General features: G+C 50.7%; 1 protein-coding gene across 1 annotated transcript in view; it reads right to left on the bottom strand.

Moving 5' to 3' along the window:
• LOC119384815 (autophagy-related protein 16-1) overlaps positions 1-24,861 on the bottom strand; it is a 225,949-nt gene that overhangs the window by 149,652 nt on the left and 51,436 nt on the right. The window contains exon 4 of the mRNA XM_037652509.2: positions 17,669-17,742. Coding sequence (XP_037508437.1) covers positions 17,669-17,742 — 74 coding nt within the window. The remainder of the gene's footprint in view (positions 1-17,668; positions 17,743-24,861) is intronic.

Raw genomic sequence — 24,861 nt, 5'->3', positions numbered from 1 at the left:
ACAAAGACCCAGTTATTTCACGGGACCAAAGTATGTTTTTTCATGCGAATATTGTCCGCTGCCTTTCGTCGATCTATAACAAAGCAACACAAACGCTCAAGATAATGTAAAGAAAAAAAGATGTGGCTTCGCGTGAAATTACTACGACATGAATCTAAAGTATGCCGTTTGGATTAATTTTGACCATCACAGCTCTTTAACGCGTACCTTAATTTAAGTACACGGGTGTTTATGTATAAATTTCGCCACAAGTTAAAATTGCGCAAGGCAACTCAGTATTTTGGTTTCCGTGTCATTACATTTTCTGTTCTTTTTTGGGGACAATTTAAGTACCCAAGTGTCAGACGTGACTTGACAGAAATATTTCTCTGTAGTGGGACCAGAACCGTACACAACTAAAGCTTGTCGCGTAACCTATAAATGACAGTGCCGAAGATGCACACCTAACCACAACACGCAAGTGCATGAGAGCTTTTTTTTTACCACCGAGCCGCTAAAAGGCTATATTCACATGAGATTTAATACTTCTCATCTTTAGGACAACGCCAAGTGCACTTGGCAGTGCGCTTGGACCACAGAGCGGCACGTACACTGATATGACTCTCGTGAACAGAGGATACGACGACCACACGCAGCACTCTAGACAAGTGCACTCACTGATCTCATTACAGTACATATACAGCCGGTCAAGGTCAAATGCTTCTTTACATCGTGTTAGGCATCCGTACGAGCGGTTAAAGTAGCACTAACAAATCGAACAAACCGCCTTTTGAGGACTTGCATGACGAACGCGCGCATGCAAACACAACGTGGCTAGCACCCGATGCATGGAGCAATCCACACTAGGCGCGGGTTCAGCCAGAAGCCACCAGGCGGTGACTCTGCTCAATCTCGCAGCCAATAGCTTTACTCCGCATTGTCTGGCGTAGCGCTTCGCATCATTCTTTTTTTTTTTAATGCGAAGCATTTCTTAGCGAATCTCAAACCCGCCCGCCCGCCCGCCCCACCCACCACCCACCCATCCATCCATCCATCCATCCATCCATCCATCTAGCCGCCTACGTCTGGGGGCTCTCCTGGTCGTCTCCATAACTTGTAATATACCAAAATTGGCATAGCAGGGGATCAGTGTATGACGAACACAATCCACTGGTCATGACATGAATAAGGCAAAGTACCTGTCACGTATGCCATGAAACCCTTTCTCTCAGTCACGTGTGGCACATACCTGCATACCAGAGTTCACGTTATGCGGGTATGTGCCACAGGTGATAGAGTCTCAACAAATACAGTAACCACGAACACAAACACTGACACGCAATAATAACATAACAATAATAATAACAATAATAGTTGGGGTTTTATATCCCAAAACCATGATATGATTATGAGAGACGTCGCAGCGAAGGGCTCCGGAAATTTTGACCATCTGGTATTCTTAAACGTGTAACGAGATCGCACAGGACATGGGCATCTAATCTAGCATTTCACCTCCATCGAAATCCGACCGCCGCAGCCGGGATCGAACCCGCGACCTTCGGGTCAGCAACCGAGCACCGTAACCACTACACCACCACGGCGGATGCAAGGAAAGTGAGGAAGCTGACAGAACACCCCAGGAAGACGCTCAAGTACCATCCACTTGTCCGCGTGGTCCGCAACCTGGACCACGTGGATTACAATAGGACTGGGGTCAATGCTTCCCTACAAAAAATCTGCCGAGAGAACCAGGCGTCTCATCATTACCGGTGACTTCAACATGGATTTATCAAGATCCAACAACGGCTGGTCCTTATACTGCGTTGAAATACAGCTTGGATGTGGACAGGGCATCAAAAGACATCGTTGCCACGTCCAGGACAGGAGGCATCATAGATCATTTCATCGTAAGAGGCATCCAGGATTTCCCCTAGCTGTAATGCACTTCGCACTTCGCTACACTTAGACCCCTCATCACCGCGATCACGAACGCGTCCTATTAACAAGTCCGGTCCAGCTGCTGGTGTTCACTGATCACGGTGATGATGACCTTGTTCAAGAACTGTCAAGAACCCCTTCAACACATACACACGGGTTCATGAAATGTGCGTGTGTTCTCCGTGATAACGGACAAGTATAAGCATAACAACTGCAACGCAAAGTGCGCCTGCGCCTGCAATTCGGCTGTGTATATATCTAGGGAAACTTTCCTGAATGAAGCTTAGTTGCGAGTATCGCCTGTCCTGTGCATCTGTGTTCCTTCTTTGTCTTGTTCGGATTCGCGCTATCCAGTGTTGAAGAATATAAGCCCTACATACCAGCTTACCGCGTATGGTGTTGGTAACACCCATGTTGCTGTTGGCATCGTTATGCAACTGTAAACAACTAGTTATATAATACATATGCGACTCTTCAACACATGAGTATACAACTGTAAACAACTAGTTATAATACATATGCGACTCTTCGACAAATTAGTTTGCGCATACCACTTCCACATTTCTATAGCGTGAGTCCGTAACGTTTCGCTCAATGTGAAAAATTACGCCACAGTCGCCATCCCGTGCATGCTTCGCATAACATCGATTCCCACGGTACGTGGGATCTGCCAAATTTTTTTCAAATTGAGGCATTGTGCCTCATAAGTAACAACAACCTGATGTGCATTGTATCTTCCGGAATTTAGACGAGGCGACCAACTGTAAACATGGTAGGGTTCACTAAAGGCGTAGCGACATAAATGGAGAAATAAAAACACAGTTATCGTTCTAACACTGCCATAAACAAAGCACGCGGGTTTTTTGCCTATTTCTGCCATCCTCACGTCCGGTCATATTGCCGCAAAGACTGCTTTCATTAAGCTTTTCAACAAGAGGATCGGCAAGCCGCTATGTAAGCGTCTACAATGTCTCGCGCCTGCGCACGCTTCTTGTGGCACCGCGGCACTCCTCGTGCACGGGCTCGAGACAGTGGGCTGATCTGCGAGGCGACGAAGAAGGGTGTTCGGGAAGAGACACTTGTGTGGAACGCTTTAGCGGACTCTTTCATTTTTATTTCACCTACTTTCTGGGCACAAGTTCGCCCATAATAAAACCAGTGTTTGTGTGACCCCTCTTGCAATACGTTACATTCTGGTGGAGGTGCGGGGTATGATTGGAAGTCCCCTTGGCGCAAGAGAGTGGAGCCCTGATCCTCAACGATTGGAACCTGGCGAACTGACTCCAGTACACCAGCGTTCAAGCCGCCGCCTCCGAGGAGACCCGCCTCAATTCGGGCCGCTCCCCACTGCTCCGGCAACACAGGCAGCGTTCACCGTCAACTCCGGAGCTATGGCCAGCCCGGTGGCATCATCTGAACTCATCGTGTCCCCACCGTGCATGCCTGAACTCTTCCACGGCGATGCGTTTGAAGATGTAGAAGACTGGTTGGAGCATTTCGAGTGGGTCGCAAAGATCAACGGCTGAGACGAGGCAAGGAAACTGGGCCGCATGTACTTCGCGTTGGAAGATGCAGCAAGGGTATGGTTTGAGAATCACGAGGCGGTGATAGCAACATGGGAAGATTTTAGACGACACTTGCTCACTGCGTATGCCAGCACCGACCGCCGAGAGAAGGCAGAAAACGCTCTCCAATGCAGGAACCAGCGCACGAACAAGAGCGTCAGCATGTATATCGAAGACATGACCTGGCTCTTCAAACGTGCCGATGCAAACATGACAGAAGAGAAGAAACTGTGCCACCTGATGCGTGGAGTTAAGCAGGACTTGTTTGCAGGGTTGGTTCGCAACCCCCCACGCACCGTTGCCGAGTTTCGTGCGGAAGCCACGACCATAGAGAGGGCGCTACAGCAGCGTGCCCGTCACTACAACCGTGATGCTAGTAATGCACCAGTGGACGTCCTTTCGGTAAGCCAAGGCAGCAACAGTGAAGCGCTGAGGGAACTGGTGCGATCCATTGAAAAAGAAGAGCTTCAGAAGCTTTTGCAGCCCCAAGTCACGCACACAGTTTCTACCCTCGCTACCGTCATTCGTGATGAAGTACGGCACGCACTTCTTCAACCGGAGCCTGAGGCGCAACCTATTCGGCTCGAACAACCGCTGCAGGAACGTCGTATACCAACGTACGCGGACGCTCTATGACAACCCACCATGCACAATGCTTCGTTCGCATCCCCCAGTGGCCATCCATCGGCTTCGCACGGCTCGCCCTTTCTAGGAGAACTGAGGCCACGAAAAAGCGACGTGTGGCGCACACCGGACAGGACGCTGCTCTGTTTTCATTGCGGAGAAGCTGCACATCTTTACCGAATGTGCCCATATCGAAGAGTCGGCCTTCGTGGGTTTTCTGTAAATGCGCTATGCCCGCGTAATGGTGAAAGACCCATCGAAATACAAGATTACCTGTCGAGGCATCAATTCCCAACGGCTAGTTTTCAGCACCAGCCAAGGTCACCAGCACCTACTCGTTATCAATCGCCAAGCCCCTGGCGTTCAAGTTCACCAAGGCATCGTTCAATGAGCCCGCAGCAGGAAAACTAAAGCCAGCAATCTGGGGAGGCAAGGCCTCTGATGTTCGACAAAGCGAAGATCCTCCGTCAAGGCCCCAACGCAGCAGCGACGAGCAGAAAACGATGCCCACGATAAGTAAAGAAAAAATTTCTTCAGACTTGTGCGTTACGGTGGACGGGCGTGAATTGAGCGTTTTGGTAGATAGTGGTACCGATTATTCAGTCATAAGGTATGCATTCGCAAGGGATCTAAAGAAAGTTTTGACGACATGGAGCATAAGACGTGGGACGAAATTCTCCCTTACGCAACTTTCGCCTACAATACGGCCCTACAGGAGACCACCTGCGTCACACCATTTCAGCTGGTCTATGGCCGTATGGTAACTACAACACTCGACGCCATGCTACCAGTCGACAACGACAATTATGAGCCATCCGATATTGACGACTTTCTACAGAGAGCTGAAGAAGCACGCCAGTTGGCGCGTCACCGAATACGTCAACAACAAGCCAAGGACGCGAGCTACTACAACCTGCACCGCAGAGAAGTTAAGTACCAGCCAGGCGATCAAGTATGGGTATGGACACCAATATGACGCCGCGGGCTGTCAGAAAAACTCCTTCGACGCTACTTTGGTCCATATAAGGTTCTCCGTCGACTAAGTGACTTAACTTATCAAGTAATCCCCGAAGGACAAGGGCGCTCAAGACGGCAAAACCATGCAGAAGTCGTACACGTAGTCCGTATGAAGCCCTATTACGAGAGACAATGAAAAATACCCCCCCCCCCTTTGGTTACCACCCTCAATCACGCATCGGGACGATGCGTATTTCGGAGGGGGACTAATGCCGCAAAGACTGCTTTCAATAAGCTTTTCAACAAGAGGATCAGCGAGCCGCTATGTAAGCGTCTACAATGTCTCACGCCTGCGCGCGCTTCTTGTGGCAACACGGCGCTCCTCGTGCAAGGGCTCGAGACAGTGGGCTGATCTGCGAGGCGACGAAGAAGGGTGTTCGAGAAGAGACACTTGTGTGGAACGCTTTAGCGGACTCTTTCATTTTTATTTCACCTACTTTCTGGGCACAAGTTCGCCCATAATAAAACCAGTGTTTGTGTGACCCCTCTTGCAATATGTTACAATATGACGCTAACCTCCTCCACCGTATTACGGCGCTGGGCGAGCAGGGGGAGTGATGTTAACCTTCCTTTCCCCGGCGCTGGACCTCGACGGTGGCGCTGCGCTCGAGTCTCGCGCGGCGGGGGGGGGGGGGGTCAGACTCTCTCTGGACCTCGTAGGGTAAGCACGTGTTTCGCTTCCCGTCCGTCGGCTCCTATGTTTTGTGGCTCGCTCGGACGGAGTTCGCTAACGGTGCCTTGCGCCAGCGGCGAGTGCTCACCTTACGTTGTCCTTTCTGAACGCTAGGCCGAAGAGCGGTGCGGTGTGTTCGCACGTGGTCGTACTACGCCGAAACCGTACCTATCAATGCCAACGCGAGTGGAGTTTGCCCTCACTCGAGCGATCGGGCCCTGTGGTCGCGGATCGAGAATACGCAGCATAGTTGCAAGGAACCGTTTTCCCTCAGCGGCGTGTCGCTGTGAGCCCTTTGCCCACGGAGACGTGCTAGCGGCACCCTGTGTGTTGTATTTTCGCCTGTGGCATGGTGAAGCCTGTTCTGCTTCTCCCGCCGCCATACAGCGGGCGTTGTGCTACGTTTGTGGTGTTGCCACAGGCAATAAAGTGTTGCAGATCTCGAGAGCAGTACTTGTCGCGCTGCGCTCGGCGCCTTTGTTTGCGCTCGAACGTACGTGTGCAGCGGCGGGCTAGCTCACGCGAAGCGACGGCGAACGCAGCCCTGTGGCTCGCTAAGTCCATGATAAGCAGAGGGGCGCGATACAACGGTACACAGAAGGAATGTCCACTCTATTCCTTCTGTGTACCGTTGTATCGCGCCCCTCTGCTTATCATGAACCAACACCAACTCGCCCAACTTTTTACCTTGCTCGCTAAGTCTGAACCCACGCTAGTTGCCATACTCCTGTGAGATACGTGTACACTACACTGGCGCCCAACGCGGTATCAAAAGCTCATTAAGCTTTTGACTGCTCTTAGCAAATCAGTATGCCTGTGCGTCTCGGGCTCGCCGCAACATGTCTGCTTCGCGGGATTTTTGTCCGTTGACTCTTCTGGCATACACCGCGATGCACGAGAATGAGGCCAGTGCCTCTGTCGTAGAGCACTTTTGTGCACCCTTACGTGTCGCAGCCCCCTGTGGTGGCGAAGACACGAAGCGGGTCGTTCGTGAAGGCACGAGCGGCCAAACCTTTGCTTCTCCCCTCTGCGTATTGGGCAAGCTGTCTTGCTGGTGCGCATGCGCCGTTCATTCCGGTCATTATTGCTGGCCGTGAATTTTCGACGTTGCTGGACACGGGTGCTAGCGCTTCATTGTTTGGTGAACAGGTATTGTCCCACTTGCAGAAGCATTTGGTGCACTTGCGGGACTGCCGAACGACATTCACTCTTGCGACAGGCGTGGCCTACTCGGCTGGCGCCGCAAGGTTGACCCTCAGATGGGGAGATCGAATGAGACGCACGCGTTTTGTTCATCTCCCAGGGCTCAGTGTCCCTGTGATTCTCAGTCGGGACTTTCTCCTGAAAACCGGGATCATTGTGGACATTGCGAATGGCAGCTATCGCGACGGACCTTTTTCCCAGCTGAAGCCGTTCATCAGCCCGCCGGCGCCTACTGCGGCCTTTGCCACAGAGCCGTCGGAAATGTGCCGCGCGGAGAGTTCGGGGTCATACCCCTGCTCAACGCATTCCCCCTCACAGTCCCCTTTGGGAACGAGAGGCACGGCACGAACCATGTCGCGCGCAAACTTCAGGGTCATACCCTGGTAGTACGCGCTCGTCGGCTTGAAACCCCCTTTTGGATCGACCGACACGACACGAAGAGGCGCCACATCGTTTGATCGCCTGTGCGACTCATTTGGATGATACACAGAAGGCTCGTCTGTCGGCACTTTTACACCAATACGATGAGCTCTTTACCGATCAACCGGGCTGTACCGATTTGGTGAGCCCTGTGATCGAAACTGGCGACGCGCTTTCTTTGAAGCGTAACCCCAGGCCCATCAGTCTCGCCAAAAGGCAGATTATCGACGGCTTGCTAGACAACATGCTATCGGCAGGCATTATTCGCCGCTCATCTAGCTCCTGGGTGTCTCCAATTGTGTTGGCGCCTAAGAAAGACGGCAGTCATCGCCTGTGTGTCGACTATCACCCTCTGAACGGAGTGACTCGTTAGGATGCCTCTCCGGTCCCTACGATAAGCTCCATCGTAGGAAACCTGGGCGATGCACGGTACTTTACCCCGCTTGACGCCTCGAAAGGTTACCTACAGGTCCAGATGGGTGAGCGTGACCAGTGCAAAACTGTGTTCACGTCCCACAGAGGGTTGTTCGAGTTCACTCGTATGACCTTTGGTCTTTGCAATGCCCCTGCGACGTTTCAGACTCATGGACCACGTCCTCGGGGAAGCAAAGTGATCATACTGCTTGTGCTACCTCGACGACATTGTGATTTATTCACAAACCTTCGAAGAGCACTTGGCCCATGTTGCCGATGTGCTCAAGAGGGTGAGGGCTGCCGGGATGACGTTAAATCCTGTGAAAGCCCAATTAGCGCCGACCCGCATTCAGTTACACGGGTTTACGCTGGGCAAAGGCTCCCCTGAGCCGGTTCGGGAGAAACTTCGAGCAATCCTCAATTTCCCCGGGCCCAAGGACGTACGTGGCCTTCGCCGCTTTTTGGGCATGGTTAACTTTTACTGTTCTTTCATTCCATCCTGTGCCCGACTGCAGTCGCCCTTGACCAAGCTCTTGGGTAAGTGTGCCGTTTGGTGATGGGGACCTGAGCAGCAAGAGGCGTTTTGCCGACTGTCTAGCGCCATTGCTGAGACAGCGCAGTTCAGACTCCCCGACCTGACGAGACCGTTCGTTGTTCAGACTGATGCGAGCTATCTGGGATTAGGAGCCATTCTCCTACAGGAATACGATGGCGTGTTGCAGCCGTTGGCCTTTGCCAGCCGTCCCTTGGTACCCGCGGAGGAAAATTATTCCGTTACCGAGAAAGAGTGCCTCGCCATCGTGTTTGCACTGCGGAAATTTGACGTCTACCTTGATGGGACGAAATTCGTGGTGCAAACGGATCACAGTGCGCTCAGCTGGCTGATGCGGCTCCGTGAGCCTGCGGGCAGGCTGGCGCGCTGGGCTCTCCTGATACAGCACTATGACTTTGCAGTGCAGTATCGAAGGGGGAGCACCAACATGGTAGCTGACACGCTATCTCGTGCCCCATTGTCTGCCGAGAACCTTGATTCCGGTGCGACAGCCGCTAGCGGTGCCTTTGCACAAGCAAGCGTCGGGGGCGAAACCGCGGCTTCGCCGCCGTTCGGCGAAAAGGGCGAGTCCGCATTCGGACGAACCTTGGCTGCTATCCAGGCAAACAGCGCACCGCGAAGCCGGCCAGCAGGTGACCTTTCCAAAGGCCACGATGCAGAGAGCGAACCCGTGACGCCGACGCAGGCGGCGGTTGCTGCGGTCCTGAGTGGGCGCGATACCAGGCTCCCCTTTGGGAGAATGGGAATCGCTTTCAGCAGACAAGAGCTACTGAAGGCTCAGCAAAGTGATCCGTTTCGTCGCGAAATGTGTGACGGTCTCAGGGAGACGAAGCGCCGTTACGCTGCTTGCCCTGCAGCGGGCGCCGCGCGGTTGGGGGGCTGGAACCAGCGTGTGTTGCTGAGTCCCCCGCGGATTCATATTTGCTGGACCATGACGGGCTCCTGCTGAAATACGTAGCCACCGATGACGAGTCCATTGATTCGTTGAAGGTGGTTATGCCCAAAAGTCTGAGAGCTGCACTGCTGCTATCCTCTCACGCCAAACGCATGGCCGGTCCCCTGAGTGGCTCCAAAGTTTTTGCAATACTGAGCCCGGTATGAAGCGTGACATTTATCGCTATTGCCGTTCCTGCCACGTCTGTCAAACGGTGAAGTCTAGGGGTGGCAAGCCACCTGGTCTGATGAAACTGATTGTCAGTGAGCGTCCGTGGCAAGTGGCCACCTGCGATCTAATGGGACCTTTTCCCAGAAGTAAGCAGGGGTTCATTCACCTCATGGTAGTCGTGGATCACTTTTCGAAGTGGGTGGAATTGTTCCCTCTTCAGAAGGTGACAGCGCGAGCGGTGCTTGAGAAGCTGCAGGAAGTGTTTTGCCGGTTCGGCTTTCCGGAAAGGCTCATCACTGACAATGCTTCGTATTTCACCGCTCGGGTGTATGGTGTCACATGCCGTTCCCTTGGAATTGATCACTGCACCACTTTGCCCTACTATCCCCAGTCCAATTTGACGGAGCGCGTCAATCGTACGCTCAAACCAATGTTGGCGGCCTTTGCCAAAAGTCAAAGGGACTGGGCAGACCATCTGAGCGAGCTCGCGTTCGCAATACGAACATCCGAGATTCGCTCGACTGGTTTCTCGCCCGCCTTCTTAAATTTTGGAAAGGAGTTGGCAAATCCGGTGACCAGTGTCATTCAATGCCAAATCGGGGATGAGGAGAAGCAGGCAGACTGTTCTGCTTACGCGTCACAGCTTCGGGACCGGCTTTGTCGAGCTTTCTGTAAAGCAAGGCAATGTTTGGCGTCGGCTAGGGCTCAGCAGAAGATCCAATATGACCGTAAGCATCGCGACCTAGCATTTGAGGTGGGCGATCTTGTCCTGAAGCGCAACCACGCCCTTAGCGATGCGAGTAAGGGGTTCTCAGCCTCGCTCGCTCTTAAGTGGCTTGGTCCATACCGAGTGTAGAAAGCTTGGACTCCACTCACGTACTTGCTGAAAGATCCCCCTTCCGGAAAACTCAGCCATGCCCATATCGCAGACCTGAAAGCCTTTGCGTCACGGTCTGAAGAGCTCGTGCTAGCGCCCTGTGGCACTTCGCGCAAGCAACGGGGCACACCCGGTGCGGCAGACCGCATTCGGACCACGCATCGGTATAATCTGAGGAAGCGGTCACCTTTGTGATTTCACGCCAGACGGCGGACTGTTTTCTGCAACTGAGTAATGTCCATCGCTGGCTCACCGTGGACTTGGTACCATGTGAAAACAAGAGGCTCCGATGACGCCTCGTCGATGAAAAAGATAACGTACATTTGCGGTCTTCGAAAGCTGACGGCTGCACCAAAATGTAGCGTTCCTTGTAAGAACTAACACATAAAAGATATGGCTTCGATCAGACGGGTGTCATCAGCCATTTTATTCAAACTTCTTCTCCCTCCACTTCTACCCCTCTTCCACTTCATCTTCTTCCGTGCGCTTATTGCAGAACGCTTCAAGTATGCTAACTTCTTTATGGCCAGTGCTCGTAAAGAAGTCGGCCCACCCAGTTTGCTGCTAGTGTTTTTCTGTTTTATTTGAACACTCATGTGTATTTAATACGTTTTTCTTTTGTCGGAAGTGTTTGCCGAATATTGACTGTCATTTTGTTCTCTTTACCTTTTTTTTTCAGTCTTTTATTTCTTGTGCCTGCAGAAGGGTTCGTGAATACTGGTGCTTATGCGGGGGAGAGGAACGAAGGACGCTTTGCGCCTTCTCACGCGAGCACGCGCGGTTGGCGACATGACAGTGGAAAAAGTGAGTCACGGTGACCTTGGACGGCGAACTTGGGCCGCGCTTGGTGAAAGCGCTGCTATGTGCAGTGACGTGTGTGTGTGCATGCGTATGTGCGTGGTACATCTGTGCATGCCTAGAAAGAGTGCGCGTGGTGAAATTTACCTAATCTACGTGGTCACTCGGGGCAACGACCCGCTGACGCCGGACAGACCAGCGGTGCCCCTGATCTCGGCCGTCGCCGAGAAGCCTGGCTGCCCTCTCCATCATGGCTCCGGCGCGAGGCCAGCTGACATAGCAGCCATGCCTGCTCTCTGCCGACTCCAGGAGGAAGCTTCCTGCCTCGACCCCTCCACGCTGTGGATGCTCTTTCGCGCAAGCATTTTAACCTCCCTTCCGCAGCGCCATTTTAGTGTATTATGTGTTTCAAGCGTATTGTCCTTTTGTCATGAGTAAAGGGGCACGGGGCGCGCGCCGGACAGCGCAAGGCGTCGATGGTGTGCAGGGAATGGAAAAGTACCCGATGGTGTGCACCCCCGCCACGTCGACGCAAGCCATTGGCCGGAGAAAGGCGCGTGCCACGCGACCCGAGCCGAGGTAAGAGACCACGGAAGAAGAGTTAGGCATTGTTCGGTGGAGTCGTCGAGGAGCAAGGTGGTGCAGGCCAGTGTCGCGTCCGCGACGGGAACAGCAGGGCTGAGTTCTGGAGGCAGCGTTTGCATGCCCCGGGAGGGTGGCCGTCGACCTCGGGGTCTACCGAGCGAGGCGTCCCGGGCTTGCGGGAGCCTCATCACGCAGTTCTCATGGCACCTGCGGCACTACCCCAGCTCGACGAGACGGCAACCCACCGACAATCACTGGAGAGCCACGTCGACAGTTGGATCCCGTGGCACTGAGGAGAGGCCGACAGTTAGGCCTAACTGGGAGAGACCGGTGTTCTCCGAAAGGAAGGAAACATCGGCGAGGAGGACGGTCAGCGAGGCGTCTGATCGACGGCGACGGCCCGGAGACGTCGACAGGAGCTGCGACGACGGGTCTGGGCGTCGACTTTGGATCACGACCCGAGTCAGCGGACACCGCGAACCGTAAGAACGCTCCATTGGTATCACGAGTGACTGAGAGGCCATAGTGGCCAGACTCTCGGGTTGAGAGGAGCTATGCATAACTCGAAGGTTTTGCAATTGTCTGTTAGTGATTGCGCAATAGCGTCGCATTTCCTAATGGTACTTTTTGTTGTAAATTTTGAGTGTTCATTTTTGTGTGCCGTGGTGTGGTAGATAAAGTTTTGTTTGCAGTGCCACCACGGTCTCTCCCGAGTCTCTCTTCTCTCTCTCTCCCAACTCCATTCCACACATTGCAAGCGCTCCCGAGATACGTGACATAATAAGTGGCGAGCCTGCCAGGATTTTTCCAGCGTTGGGCCCAGTCACGTAGCGGCGGGGGTGCACACCATCGGGTACTTTTCCATTCCCTGCACACCATCGACGCCTTGCGCTGTCCGGCGCGCGCCCCGTGCCCCTTTACTCATGACACTTTTGTTATTGATTTTTCTCGAATTATAATGTATTCTTTTTTTTAGCAGCAGCTCCAGGGCTGGACTGAGGTTAGTGGTTGCTCATAGCAGTGTTATTTTAACTGCATGGGTGGCCGCCGGCTGCCTTTGCAGACCGTTAAAGGGCAAATTTAGGAGAGGGGGATGTGGGGATTGAGGCTTGCCCGTCGCCACTGCGCGGGTTTTTCGCCTATTTCTGCCATCCTCAAGTCCGATCATATGACGCTCCCCTCCTCCGCCGTCTTACGGCGCTGGGCGAGCGGGAGAGTGACGTTAACCTTCCTTTCCCCGGCGACGCACCTCGACAGTGGCGCTGCGCTCGAGTCTCGCGCGGCGGGGGGGGGGGGGGTCAGACTATCTCTGGACCTCTAGAGTAAGCACGTGTTTTCTCTCCCGTCCGTCGGCTCCTCTTTTTGGGCTCGCTCGGACGGAGTTCGCTAACGGTGCCTTGCGCCAGTGGCAAGCGCTTACCTTAAGTTGTCCTTTCTGAACGCTAGGCCGAAGAGCGGTGCGGTGTGTTCGCGCGTGGTCGTACTACGCCGAAACCATACCTATCGAAATCAACGCGAGCGGAGTTTGCCCTCACTCGAGCGATCGTTTCAAATCGGTGATGTCATCGTTTTAAATCGTAATCGTTTTAAATCGTCATCGTTTTAAATCGGTGATGGGTGCCCAATTAAGCGCTCATTTGTGACAATGCCTTAACGGCATTGCGGGCTCAACTTGAACACACAAGCATTGATCACATCACACTCAAATGCTCACATATAAAAGACAATTTGTGACCAGAAGCCAAAAGCTGCTGGGCTACGACGTACTAGAACAGATAGCTGACTGCCAAGACATGCCACTTTTTGTACCATGTAAAAGGTGCGCACTACAACATGAAATATTGATTATAGGTGATACATCGCACAAAGAAGGGCGACCTGTCCCTCAGACCTGCCCAAGCCATAAATGTACAGAAATATTGTGGCACCACCGTAGCTCAGTGGTAGAGCATCGGACGGGTTATTCGAAGGTTGCAGGTTTGGTCCCTGCCGGTGGCAAGTTGTCTTTTTGTACACTTTACTTTCTTCCCATTTACATAATAATTTACTACAAATAACATCCCCTATACTTTCCTTGACTCTTTTGTCTGTTAGTTTTATTTAGCAAAGGTGAAGTTGTAACTTACTGTTAGCATATTAGGAGAACGGGCCTACTGTGTGTACAGTAGTGCTTCTTGCATGGGTTTTCACTGTGAATTTTTGTGTGATGTTGGTTTTATAAGATAAAGTTAGGTTTACCATGCCACTGCCGTCTCACGTCTCTCAGTTCCTCTAAACGTAAGCACACCTGCGATATAAGACATTCTTATTGCATCACCTCCATGGCATAATGCTTTGTTTAGAAAAAACTCGACAATGCGCCTCTAGATCTTTCAGTGGCGCCCTCTCAAGCATGACGCCATCGCGGGGGACTCGGGTGCTGATAGGCGTGCGTGCGCTCACTGCGTCATGGCTGCTCAGCGCTGCCAGCCAATCTGTCCTGCTCAAGTTATTGAAACATAAGTGGGCAAGTTCATATAACCAAATATGCACTGAATGTACAAGCAAAACGCTTCGCGACATTGAGCGGAGTTGCCATCACGAGCACGTTCAGTGTCGATTGCTCCTGGTGTCGTCTGCCGGCCATCAATGTGTAAATTTGCATGTATGGCGTGGACTTCTTGTCATGACTATTCTATGACCCTGCATGGCGCACTCACAATGACCTGCCGGCCCGTTTTTGATCACGGACTCCAGTGTTTGGGCTTCAGGTTCCATGAGTGCATTGTAGCGCATTTGTATACAGCGTGCTGCACGTGTTCGGTTGCCAGGCCTGCTCCGTCAGTTGAATTATACTGTTCGAAATTCTGAGGATATGATGAACAACGTGTGATGTCATTCAAATAAAGCAAGTAATCATCACAGGCAACAACCTTTGATTAGATCCACGTTTTCAGCGGCCGTTTGGAAGCGCGTCTTAAGTACTTAAAATTTAGACAGACAATAGGGTTGGGAGCATGAGGAAAAAGGGGATGCATGACAGTGATATGAAACATTGACAGGTTATGCGGCGTTCTTTTATGCCACATACGTTAATCTCTGCATTAATAAATCGACATGTTCTAACTCGTTCACGGTCGTCTGAAAGTATGCTGAACAGAATTAATGTAATCATACCAATGTAGGTAAATACAAAGCTTTCTCATTACAAAGTCGTTATAAGATGTATTTGCAATAAAATAGTGTATATCACTCTCAACGGTCGACTCCTGATAGGACGTGTTGTGGTCATTGCACTAAAAAGACTCGCAGGGTTCCTTATGCATTTGCCCAAGACGACTCGAAGGCGAAAGCCATCTTCTCCTTTTTCTTCAGTTGATAAGTTGTTCCTCCACACACCCCTGCGATAGTTTCTGGACTTAACGTGGTTTTGCACTGCCTCCAGGATCGGAGGCATTAAAAGCTTTCTACACATCACCTGGTTTTGCACTGCCTCACCAATCACGGAGGCAGTGTAAAGTGACGATGTCATGTGGTGATGTCATCATGTGACGTCACGTTATGTGACGTCATGTTGACGTTACAAATTTTGGCGATCTGTGACGTCATCATGTGATCATGGTCTTTTGTATCACTCATGTCGACGACGCCAATGCAGGACGCCAACGGCCAATTTTCACGTTTGTTGAGGAATCTAAGGCTTTCGCCTGAAGATATTCAATTTTGTTACAGCGCAATAAAGAATAGCAATATTAATCTGCCAAAGGGGTCAAAAGAATGGTGGGAAAGAGTGTTCTTTCGCCTCTTCCTGGACCCCTTTGGCGATTTTTCCTACTTTTATCAAGCTGTACTATCGGTGTCAAATGAGACACGAACAGCAGAGCGCGTTGCCAAATCATTACGAACTGTATGTGCGCCATCCTGTCACCGCCACTGCCAGGCGCGCACACATATCCGATTAGGCAGCACTGCGCGATCGAAAGCATGAATGTGGCTCACGAGCGGCAAACCACATGAACGTATCTATCTCTAATCCTAAGGGTGTGAACTGTACCCCGTGCGCAACTGCTGGCGCTTCCATTGGCGCCGATAGCATGTGTAACAAGTTTTAATATGCAGTGCCAATTCACCCAATCCATGCTAGTTGTCCTCAGTAACCCGCTGGTCAGTGAACTTATCAATTTTATTTTGTCGGCAAATGTTTTGTGTACACAGGTCCACATGACTACAATTGGGAGTGAAGTAAGCGTGAATTTTCGTTCAACTCAAGTCTGTTTACAGAACGCTAACTTTTAAAAATAAGCTGTAAAACTGATCGTGCTTCAATTCCAAGGCAGTGTAGACTCTCGTTAACTCGCTTGGCGAGACGTTCGTACTTTCACGGGAGATACTTCAACGCCATCCAGCCCAGTGAGTTACGCTACTAATTCAGGGGCATGATCCTGACCGCGATGGCTGTGGGTATATAGAATATATGTTAGATGTAAACGTTTCTTAACCTCCTGTAATGCTGGCAGCCTTCTAACTATCATTAGAAGGAAATATAGCCAGCAGCCCAGGAGTGCCGTGCGACGCGAGCGAACTATAATGAAAATGCTGCTGTTCTAGGCAGAGCCTAGCAGATGACAAAAGCCGAATCCCCCCATTCACATCACTGGAGTGCCGTTCACAGCACTACCATCGGTGGCGCAGGAGGCAATTAACAAAAGCAATTATTGTGACGCCCCCAGCCACGTCACTGTTAAAAGCTGACATGATTTGTACACCATACAAACAAGATTACATTTCTTTCAAGGGGATCATACTTGGGGTCACAAAAAAAAAGGGGCCCATGACTTTTGCAGATCTAAGAAGCACGGTTGCATATGGTACACTGGTGGAATTGTTGGAACACACAGAAAAGTTTAGTGCTATGTGGTAAGGATAAACAACTATGTTTTAACAAGGTAGCAATTGGCTATTTTGTCATGGGACCATAAGCAAAGCACAGACATGAGGACGAAACACAATGAAGACAATGAAGGTGCACCTAGGCTCATGTGTGGATCCACCATAATGCAGCCAGTGGTGCACATCATTCTAAATGTATATTTCACCTCTCACCTTCCTTATTACAGCATTATATGAACAGTACATGGCAACTGACACTTTGCAAAAATCTGTAAGTTGACTTTCCTGCAAGAATATTTTCCACACGAAAACTCCCGTCCACACACGGCTTTTCTCACTCTAATCACGTTCACCCCTCGACAATACAGGGAATGTGCAGGAGCACTGCTAAGGTTCTTTGAAAATTACGCCAGGGATGTCACGCCTCATTGTAAGCTCTGGTGTGCGAAGACAAAAGAAGAAACAAAAGAAAAAAAAGCAGGGACAAGTGTTGAGTGGAAAAAAAAATTGTCTGTGATCAAGGCTGTTTGTGTGGAAAACATGCTTGCACATGCGCAAAAACTATTTTGCAATGTGTCAATTCTTCTATCTCACAGCAGTAATTATTCCACACAGGTCAAGCAAATAATAATATCTGGGGTTTAACATCCCAAGACCCCCATATCATTATGAGGGACATTGCTGTGGAGGGCTCCAGGAATTTCGACCATCTGGTGTTCTTTAACGTGCACTGACACTGCACAGTACAAGGGCCTCTAGCATTTTGCCTCCATCGAAATGTGACCGCTACGGGTGGAATCAAACACGCGACCTTCTGGTCACCAGTCGAGCACTGTAACTGCTAAACCACCGCAGCGGACACACAGGTCAAGCCAAAATCTGGCTGCTGATATGCACCACTTGCCAAACTTCCCTGCAGGCAATGTCCACCGTAAGTGTGGTCAAAATGAAGAGACTGCTGGCTCTCCTTGATGAGAGCAAGCAGTCACCATTTTTCATTTTGTCATAAGTTTAAGCAAATAATACTGTAAGGAAAGCATGCTCTTGCCTTGCGTCCTTGAGGTTCAGCTGGCGCTCTTTTTCTTCCAAGTTGTTCTTGGCATCAATTAGCTGCTGTGAGTGCTGTGGAGCAGAAGAGCAACTCGTTAGACTTCAGGAGAGTGAAGCACAGCTCATTACACCGAGACTAAACATCACTCTAGCTTCCCACCGCAGTTGGCACACTGTCAGCTGCAGAAGCCAATAGGAAGCAGTTTGTGCACAGTTTGCAATTATTCTGCCTAGTGAGAAATCATCCTTAATCGATGGCTGATCCGATAATTTCTGCACAGGACAATGGTGAAAACCCCATTTCCACACAACTGTCAAGGAGGGTCAGATCCCAAGGGCACCCGCAGAACTTTTTTCAGGGGGGTGCATCAGCAGGGGGGGAAGGGGGGGGAGGAGCATCGCATCTAACACAGGTGGCTTTTTTTTCGCTGCCACGACATCACCAGCAAGATTAGTCTGTCAATAGTAGCGTGGAATGTGCAAAGTTGGCTGGCAACCCTGAAGGCTGTTTCACACAGATATGTGGAACCTGAGTGTGTTTTAAAGGGACCGACAACTGATTTTTCTCGACCCATTTTTCTACGACGCGACAGAAAGCTCACCCCTCGCAGTGTTTGTAGATGCAGTAGTTAATCCCAAAAGCACGTAGTTATTTTACAAGCAGTATTTTTCGATCTGAAAGGCTCTAAACGCGGATGCAGCTTTCCTCCAGCAATGCTGAGAATTGACAGCGATGCCGCCAGCCCTTTCCGTGAATTGTGAAAGCTATCATTCTGCTTTCGCAGGAGTTCCTGTAACTGTGCTTAACCACTTTTATTTATAGCTTTTCAACTATTTTTGAAAATAACAAGCTGTTACAATGAGATGATGTGGCATTATACACCTTCCCTGTATTTGTACCGCGTTGTGTGCGCATGCGTCCAAGGTTGCCTGCGCCTATGTCATGGGTGGCTTATCCCGGCGTCGTTACTCTCTGGATGCACGAGCCAAGCCAAGTCATCGAAAACGTCACTACGCATATGCATGGCCATGCCAAGTAGCAGCACGCGTCATTTCTGAGACAAGGTGTAGGTAGCAAAACTATGTCGCTCCAAAATCTTAGCAACCTGGAAACTGCGGGCACGGTTGCATGAGCACGCTGAAAAGTTGCTCAAGACGCGCTGACGAGCATGGGATCATTACATCATGCGAAGGCAGCGCCACTTAATGCATACTACTAACGCAGGCCTATATGTAGATTATTATGGAGCAATACCGTTTAATATAAAGAAACGAACAATATTTCAATACTAACAAAAAAATCGTCGACCGCGTACAGCAATCAACGGTCACGTGGCCGTCTTCATCGGATCATTCATGTTTTTGCCGCCAGAGGCGCCAGAGGTTATTTTTCGCGACTTTCAATTAAGAAATAAAAATATAAATCCATCTCTCACGAAAAAAACAGGGTTGGTTTGAGTCAATGCGACGGACAATCTTCAAACTAGTGGAGTCAACTCATTTCATATTCTGGACAGTTGTCGGTCCCTTTAATCAACCTGTGTAGCTTATTGCTACTGCATAGAAAATTATTATTAGAAAAACCAAGGGGGGGCAGCCGGCCCTCTTGCACCCCCGCCGGACGACCATGTCAGGTTCTTCACTAACTGTCATTTCCCAGGTAAGCCTAGTGCAAACTCGTCTCATATAACTCAGTGTTATGTTCTGATGCAGGGTAAGCATAGCACAAATCCACTTGACTGTGCAGGAGCATCATGTCCTTTAACGATTGTCACTCGTACGGTAGTACAAACTCTTTTCCACATACCCAACATGGGGCCACACATCGTCTAAAAAAGATGAATCGATGTATTATTTTTTTTATACCCACCCCTTATCTAAAGGCCTTTGAGGTGTAGCGAAGCCTTGGGACACTGTAATGGGTCATCCTCTCCAGCGCTTTCTAGTGTGTCATCCTCTTCAGCAACTTTCTGAGAGAACGCCGCTTGCACTGGGAGCTCGTGCTCCACCTTGACTGTCGGCATTGCACATTGTCACAGAGCGCCGTACAATAAACACCTTTACAAAATGGCCGAGAGTGCTGCGCCCTCGAAACAACTTCGGTCCCCATTCAATGCCCTTGGAGCTTCGATCCCGTACCGTGCCATCTACCGTGCCTCAAGATGCCGCATGGCAAACGCCTCCTCCTGCACTAATTGCATGTCCCGGTGTCCTTCGTGTCAGAGACCCTCCTGTCTTCACTGGCACAGATGGCACCGACATGGAGGACTGGCTCCCAATTTACGAGTGCATGAGCGCCCCCAATAAATGGGAGGAGGCAGGAAAACTGCGCAACTTGGTGTTCTATTTGGCAGGTGTGGCAAGCCTGTGGTACAACAACCCCACATCGGATTTTCCGATGTGGTCCGATTTCAAGACTGCCATTATCAATGTGCTTGGCCACCCTGCCATTCGTAAGCTGCAAAAGGAACAGCATTTATGCAAACGAGCTCAGCAGGCTGGTGAACCTTTCACGAGTTATACCAAAGACATCCTTGACTTGTGCAAGAAAGCCAACGCAATCATGTCGGAGTCCAACAAGACCAGGAATGTTATGAAAGGCATCAATGACGATGCCTTCACCATGCTGCTCGCCAAAAACCCTCGCACTGTGGCAGAAGTAATCACGCTGTGCCAAAGCTACGAGGAGCTGCGCCGGCAGTGGATGATGACCCGTTGCCCTCCATCACGTGACGCAGATCTCGATGGCTCATCGGCCATTTCTGGCCACCCCGCCTTGCTCACCGAAATCAAGGCATTTGTGCGCAAGGAAATTCCCTGCTACTGGCCTTTGCTCACCATGTCCAACAGCCGCCAACCACACTTCTGCCTCCCCTCCACCAAGCGATTCAGCAGGAAATCACGGAGGTCATGCGTGACTACCACCAGCCCTCTCCAGTGCCTGCACCACTCAGTTACGCACAAGTTGTAGCCAGGCCGCCCCAAGCTATCCCTGTGGCTACCCCACTTAGTTACGGCGAAGCTGTCGCCAGACCTCAGGCCTGCGAAGTGGGTGTGCCACCTACATATGCAGACGTCATCCACAGGCCGTGACTGCAGCCCACCATGCAGTCATATCAGCAGCTGCGCCATCCATCGTCCTGCAATGCGGACGAGACCCACAAACCGCACTTCCAACAACTGGCCCATCTACTTTGCGTGTGGTTGCGCCGGTCACGTCGCACACTATTGCAATCGCATGCAGCCGCCTCGAGTCACATCAACCGTCACCAACTAGTCAAGCCACCCATATTACAACCCACTGCCGCTTATGTCACCAGCACCATGCCGAGCTCCATCTACCCACCATTCACAGTCTCCATGTCGCTGCTCACGGTAGCTGATGCGGCCACGTTTGGTTGCACAAGACCAAGAAAACTAGTCATCACAGTCCACGAGGCAGGTGCTGCAACGCTATCAAAATGCCAAAGCCCTCAGCGAAGCTCACCGAACATAATAGACGTGCTTGTGGATGGTGTTTGCGCATTTGCCTTTGTAGACAATGGAGCCGCCATGTCTGTTACGGACGCAGAACTTAGCCGATTACTATGAAAAGTCACGCCACCACTTTCCGGGCTCTCCCTCCGTGCAGCTAGCACCCAAAGTATTCATCTTACAAGAGTATGCACAACCCGTGTCATCATTCAGGACACTCTGTATGCTGTCGAATTCATCATAACTTCTGCATGATCTTACAACGTCATCCTGGGATGGGATTTTCTCTCCCGCCGCGACGCTGTAATTCATTATGCACCAGCCAAAATAGAACTCTCGCCGTACTCAGATTTGACGCCAGCAGACACTCCGCCGGCTTCGAGCAAGATACTCGTAAAAGACAATACCAAACTGCCTGCAAACTCGTCAATGGCTGTCAGTCTACAGCGCCGGTCTCTCAAGCACCGTTGCACATCTCTCCCCGTGTGACCCCGTTTGCATTAGGAAAGGCTTGCTGGTGCATTTCGCGACCGAGCAAGCCACTCAGGGCAGCACCGCTGTTTTTGTTGCCAACCCATCCCCATACATTGTTACATTGGTGCGAGGGGAATGTCTCAGCAGAGTGAAACCCCTCAAAGATGCCCAAGTTATGGACGCACGCGATGACACGCACTGTCCCAGTTCCAGTACACTCAGTGCTGTTTCCATGTCTGATTCATCATCCGCTGATGTCTTTTGTTCCACCATTGCTGACAACCTTATGCCAGTCCAGCATTCCCAGCATGCTGACACCCACGCCTTCTCGCGCTCCCCCTTGCCTGACGACAATGCCCACTGCTCAGTGTCTCACCTTGCCGTTTCTTCCATCGACGTTCACACCATCGATATTGAACAGCGCAAAGGATCACTGGATCGCCTCACTGATAGACCTGCTCACTGATCCATCAGCAACACCAACCACTTGCATGTTGCTTCGTCAAGCCCACCATTTTGCCATTCGCGACGACCTACTGCACCGACGCAATTACAATGCTGACAGCCGCCAGTGGCTACTAGTAATACCCCGCAGTCTGTGTTCTGAAATATGCAAGTCGTTCCACACTGATCCGCAGCGTGCGCACTCTGGAGTATCCAAAACTTACCACGACATTTGACAATGGTACTTTTGGAGAGGAATGTGCCGCTACAAGCAGAAGTTCATTTGCTCCTGCCTCAATTGTCTGTGCCAAAAAACTTCAATGCATCTGTTGCCAGCAGGTCTGCAACCTTTACCTTGTCCTAACCGTCCGTTTGGGCATGTGGGCATCGATTTGTATGGACCATTTCCTCTGACATTGGCTGGTAACCGCTGGGCCATCGTTGCTGTTGACTATCTCACGTGATACGCCGAAACCGCCACCCTACCAGTGGCTACAGCGTGCGATGTTGCCTCCTTCTTGCTCCACCGATTTATGCTGCTTCACGGTCCACCCCAGAAGCTGTGCAGCGATCGAGGCAGTGTCTTCTTGTCGGAAGTCGTCGAAGCCATTCTTAAAGACTGCCATGTTGTTCACCGCAAAACTACTGCTTACCACCTGCAGACGAATGGCCTCACCGAACACTTTAACCGTACGCTCGGCGGCATGCTCTCCATGTACGTCGCTGCCGATCACACAAATTGGGATGCCATTCTGCCCTTCGTCACCTACGCCTATAATACCGCCCCTCAGAGCACTACTGATTTTTCACCCTTCTTCTTGTTGTACGGAAGGAACCCGTTACACACAATCGACACAATCCTTCCACACAAGCCGGATCGATCTGAGCGTGTGCCTATTTCTGCCACAGCCATACTTGCTGAAGAGTGTTGCAAGCTTGCCAAAACCTTTACGACGCATGACCAAGAGCGGCAGAAGAGAATTCAGGGCGACACCACCACTTCTGCGCCCACATTCCTACCTGGAGCGCTCATATGGCTTTTGGTCCCTACCAAAGCAACTGGCCTCTCTTCAAAGCTATTGCACAAATACGAAGGCCCCTACTGTGTCATCGAATGCACATCTCCGGTTAACTACCTGATCGAACCCATTGAACCATCTTGGGACATGCGCCGTCAAGGGCACGACATTGTTAACGTGGAGTGCCTCAAGGACTACCATGATCCGGTCATAGTGACAAGTTGTTAGGTCACCAGGCGACTCCCTTTTCGTCCCTGGGGTAATTGTAGCAAAGCCTTAGGACTCTGTAATGGGTCGTCCTCTCCAGCGCCTTCTAGTGGATCATCCTCATCGGATACTTTCTGAGAGAGCGCCGCTCATGCTGGGAGTCGGTGCTCCGCCTTGACTGTCGCCATTGTGCATTGTCACCGAGTGCCGTACAATAGACAGCATTACAGAGGTAATAAAAATGAAAATGAAATGACAGCTCAATCTAAAGCACTGCTACATCTCAACAAACTGCAGTCGTTGGTTGCACCATTGTAGGCGCTGATGAAGTGGCCTCCCACCAACACGGTCTGCTGACAACGCTTGGTTGTTCACTGCCATCTTGTTGGAGTCGTTATCAGCCTAAAATTAAGCCCGGTCCATGTACCATACTTTAAGCAGGTACATTAAGTCAGACATGCACTGCCAGCATAAGAAAAAGCTACATAACTGAGGATACTTTTGGCGCAAATAGAACGAGGACACATAACACACAAGAACAGGACGGGCGCCGAACTTCCAACTAATTTTATTCCACAGCGGAAAGACGATTTTATAGCACAAACCAAACCACACAATGAGTGCGCGCGCATCACATTTTTTTCTTAACAACCAGGGAACCATAACGTGCTGCTGAGAAAACTAATCTGTGTATCTTGAAGTGATAGTGAAGCCATGCTGACGCAGGCGTCACCCCTGTGCCTGATGAAATACGCCTCTATCACTTCTCTCCGTTTTTCCCCTTACTCTATGAACTTCGCTTCCGTGAACTTGAGGTAGCATCCACACACCTTGCAATGTACTGCCATCAGGCTGCCAAAACCATTTTTTACGTTGAGACTGTGTTGTCTGGCCCTGTCGTTGAAACACTGCCTGGTTTGGCCTATATATTCTTTCCCGCAACTCAGTGGAATGAGGTACACAACTCCAGACGTGCAATCAGTGAAAATGATCGCATGCTTTGTGGAACACATCTTTTTCTTTCCGTTCATCATAGCGCACACAGCAGAAAGTTTACACAGTGCCGACATTGCGACACGGACACCATGACGGGAACCTATCTTTTTTAGATTGTGCGATATAGCATGAATGTATGGGACCCCTTGCAACGGTGTCTTCTCTTTATTTCTTTTTTCTCTGGGCATCGTCTTTGGGCGTGTCATCTGCTTCAAGGTGGTCTCACACACACTGGATATCAAATCTGAAGGGTATCCAGCTTTCCTCATCCGGCTGAGCTGTGCTCCGATGCTGTCTGTCACTTGATGAATGCATGATTTTTGAAGAGCTGCTTTTAAGCACGTGGTTACAAAGTTTCGTTTTATAACCTTTGAATAAGCACTTTCATAAAGTAAGAGGCCTTTCTTGCCGCGGGAATTGTACGCCCAACATATCTGCGCTTCAGAAGTGAACGAAACTTCGATGTCCGAAAATTGTAATGCGCCTTCGTGCGGAAGTTCAGACGTGAATTTGAGGCCTTCGGCTCCTTGAAGAAAAACAGATATAACATCACCTGCTACTGTGCTAAGCTCTTGAA

Source organism: Rhipicephalus sanguineus, chromosome 3 (genome assembly GCF_013339695.2).
Source record: "Rhipicephalus sanguineus isolate Rsan-2018 chromosome 3, BIME_Rsan_1.4, whole genome shotgun sequence".
Taxonomy (NCBI): domain Eukaryota; kingdom Metazoa; phylum Arthropoda; class Arachnida; order Ixodida; family Ixodidae; genus Rhipicephalus; species Rhipicephalus sanguineus.
The sequence above is the reverse complement of the archived record's forward strand: the minus strand, read 5'-3'. Positions and strand labels throughout refer to the sequence as shown.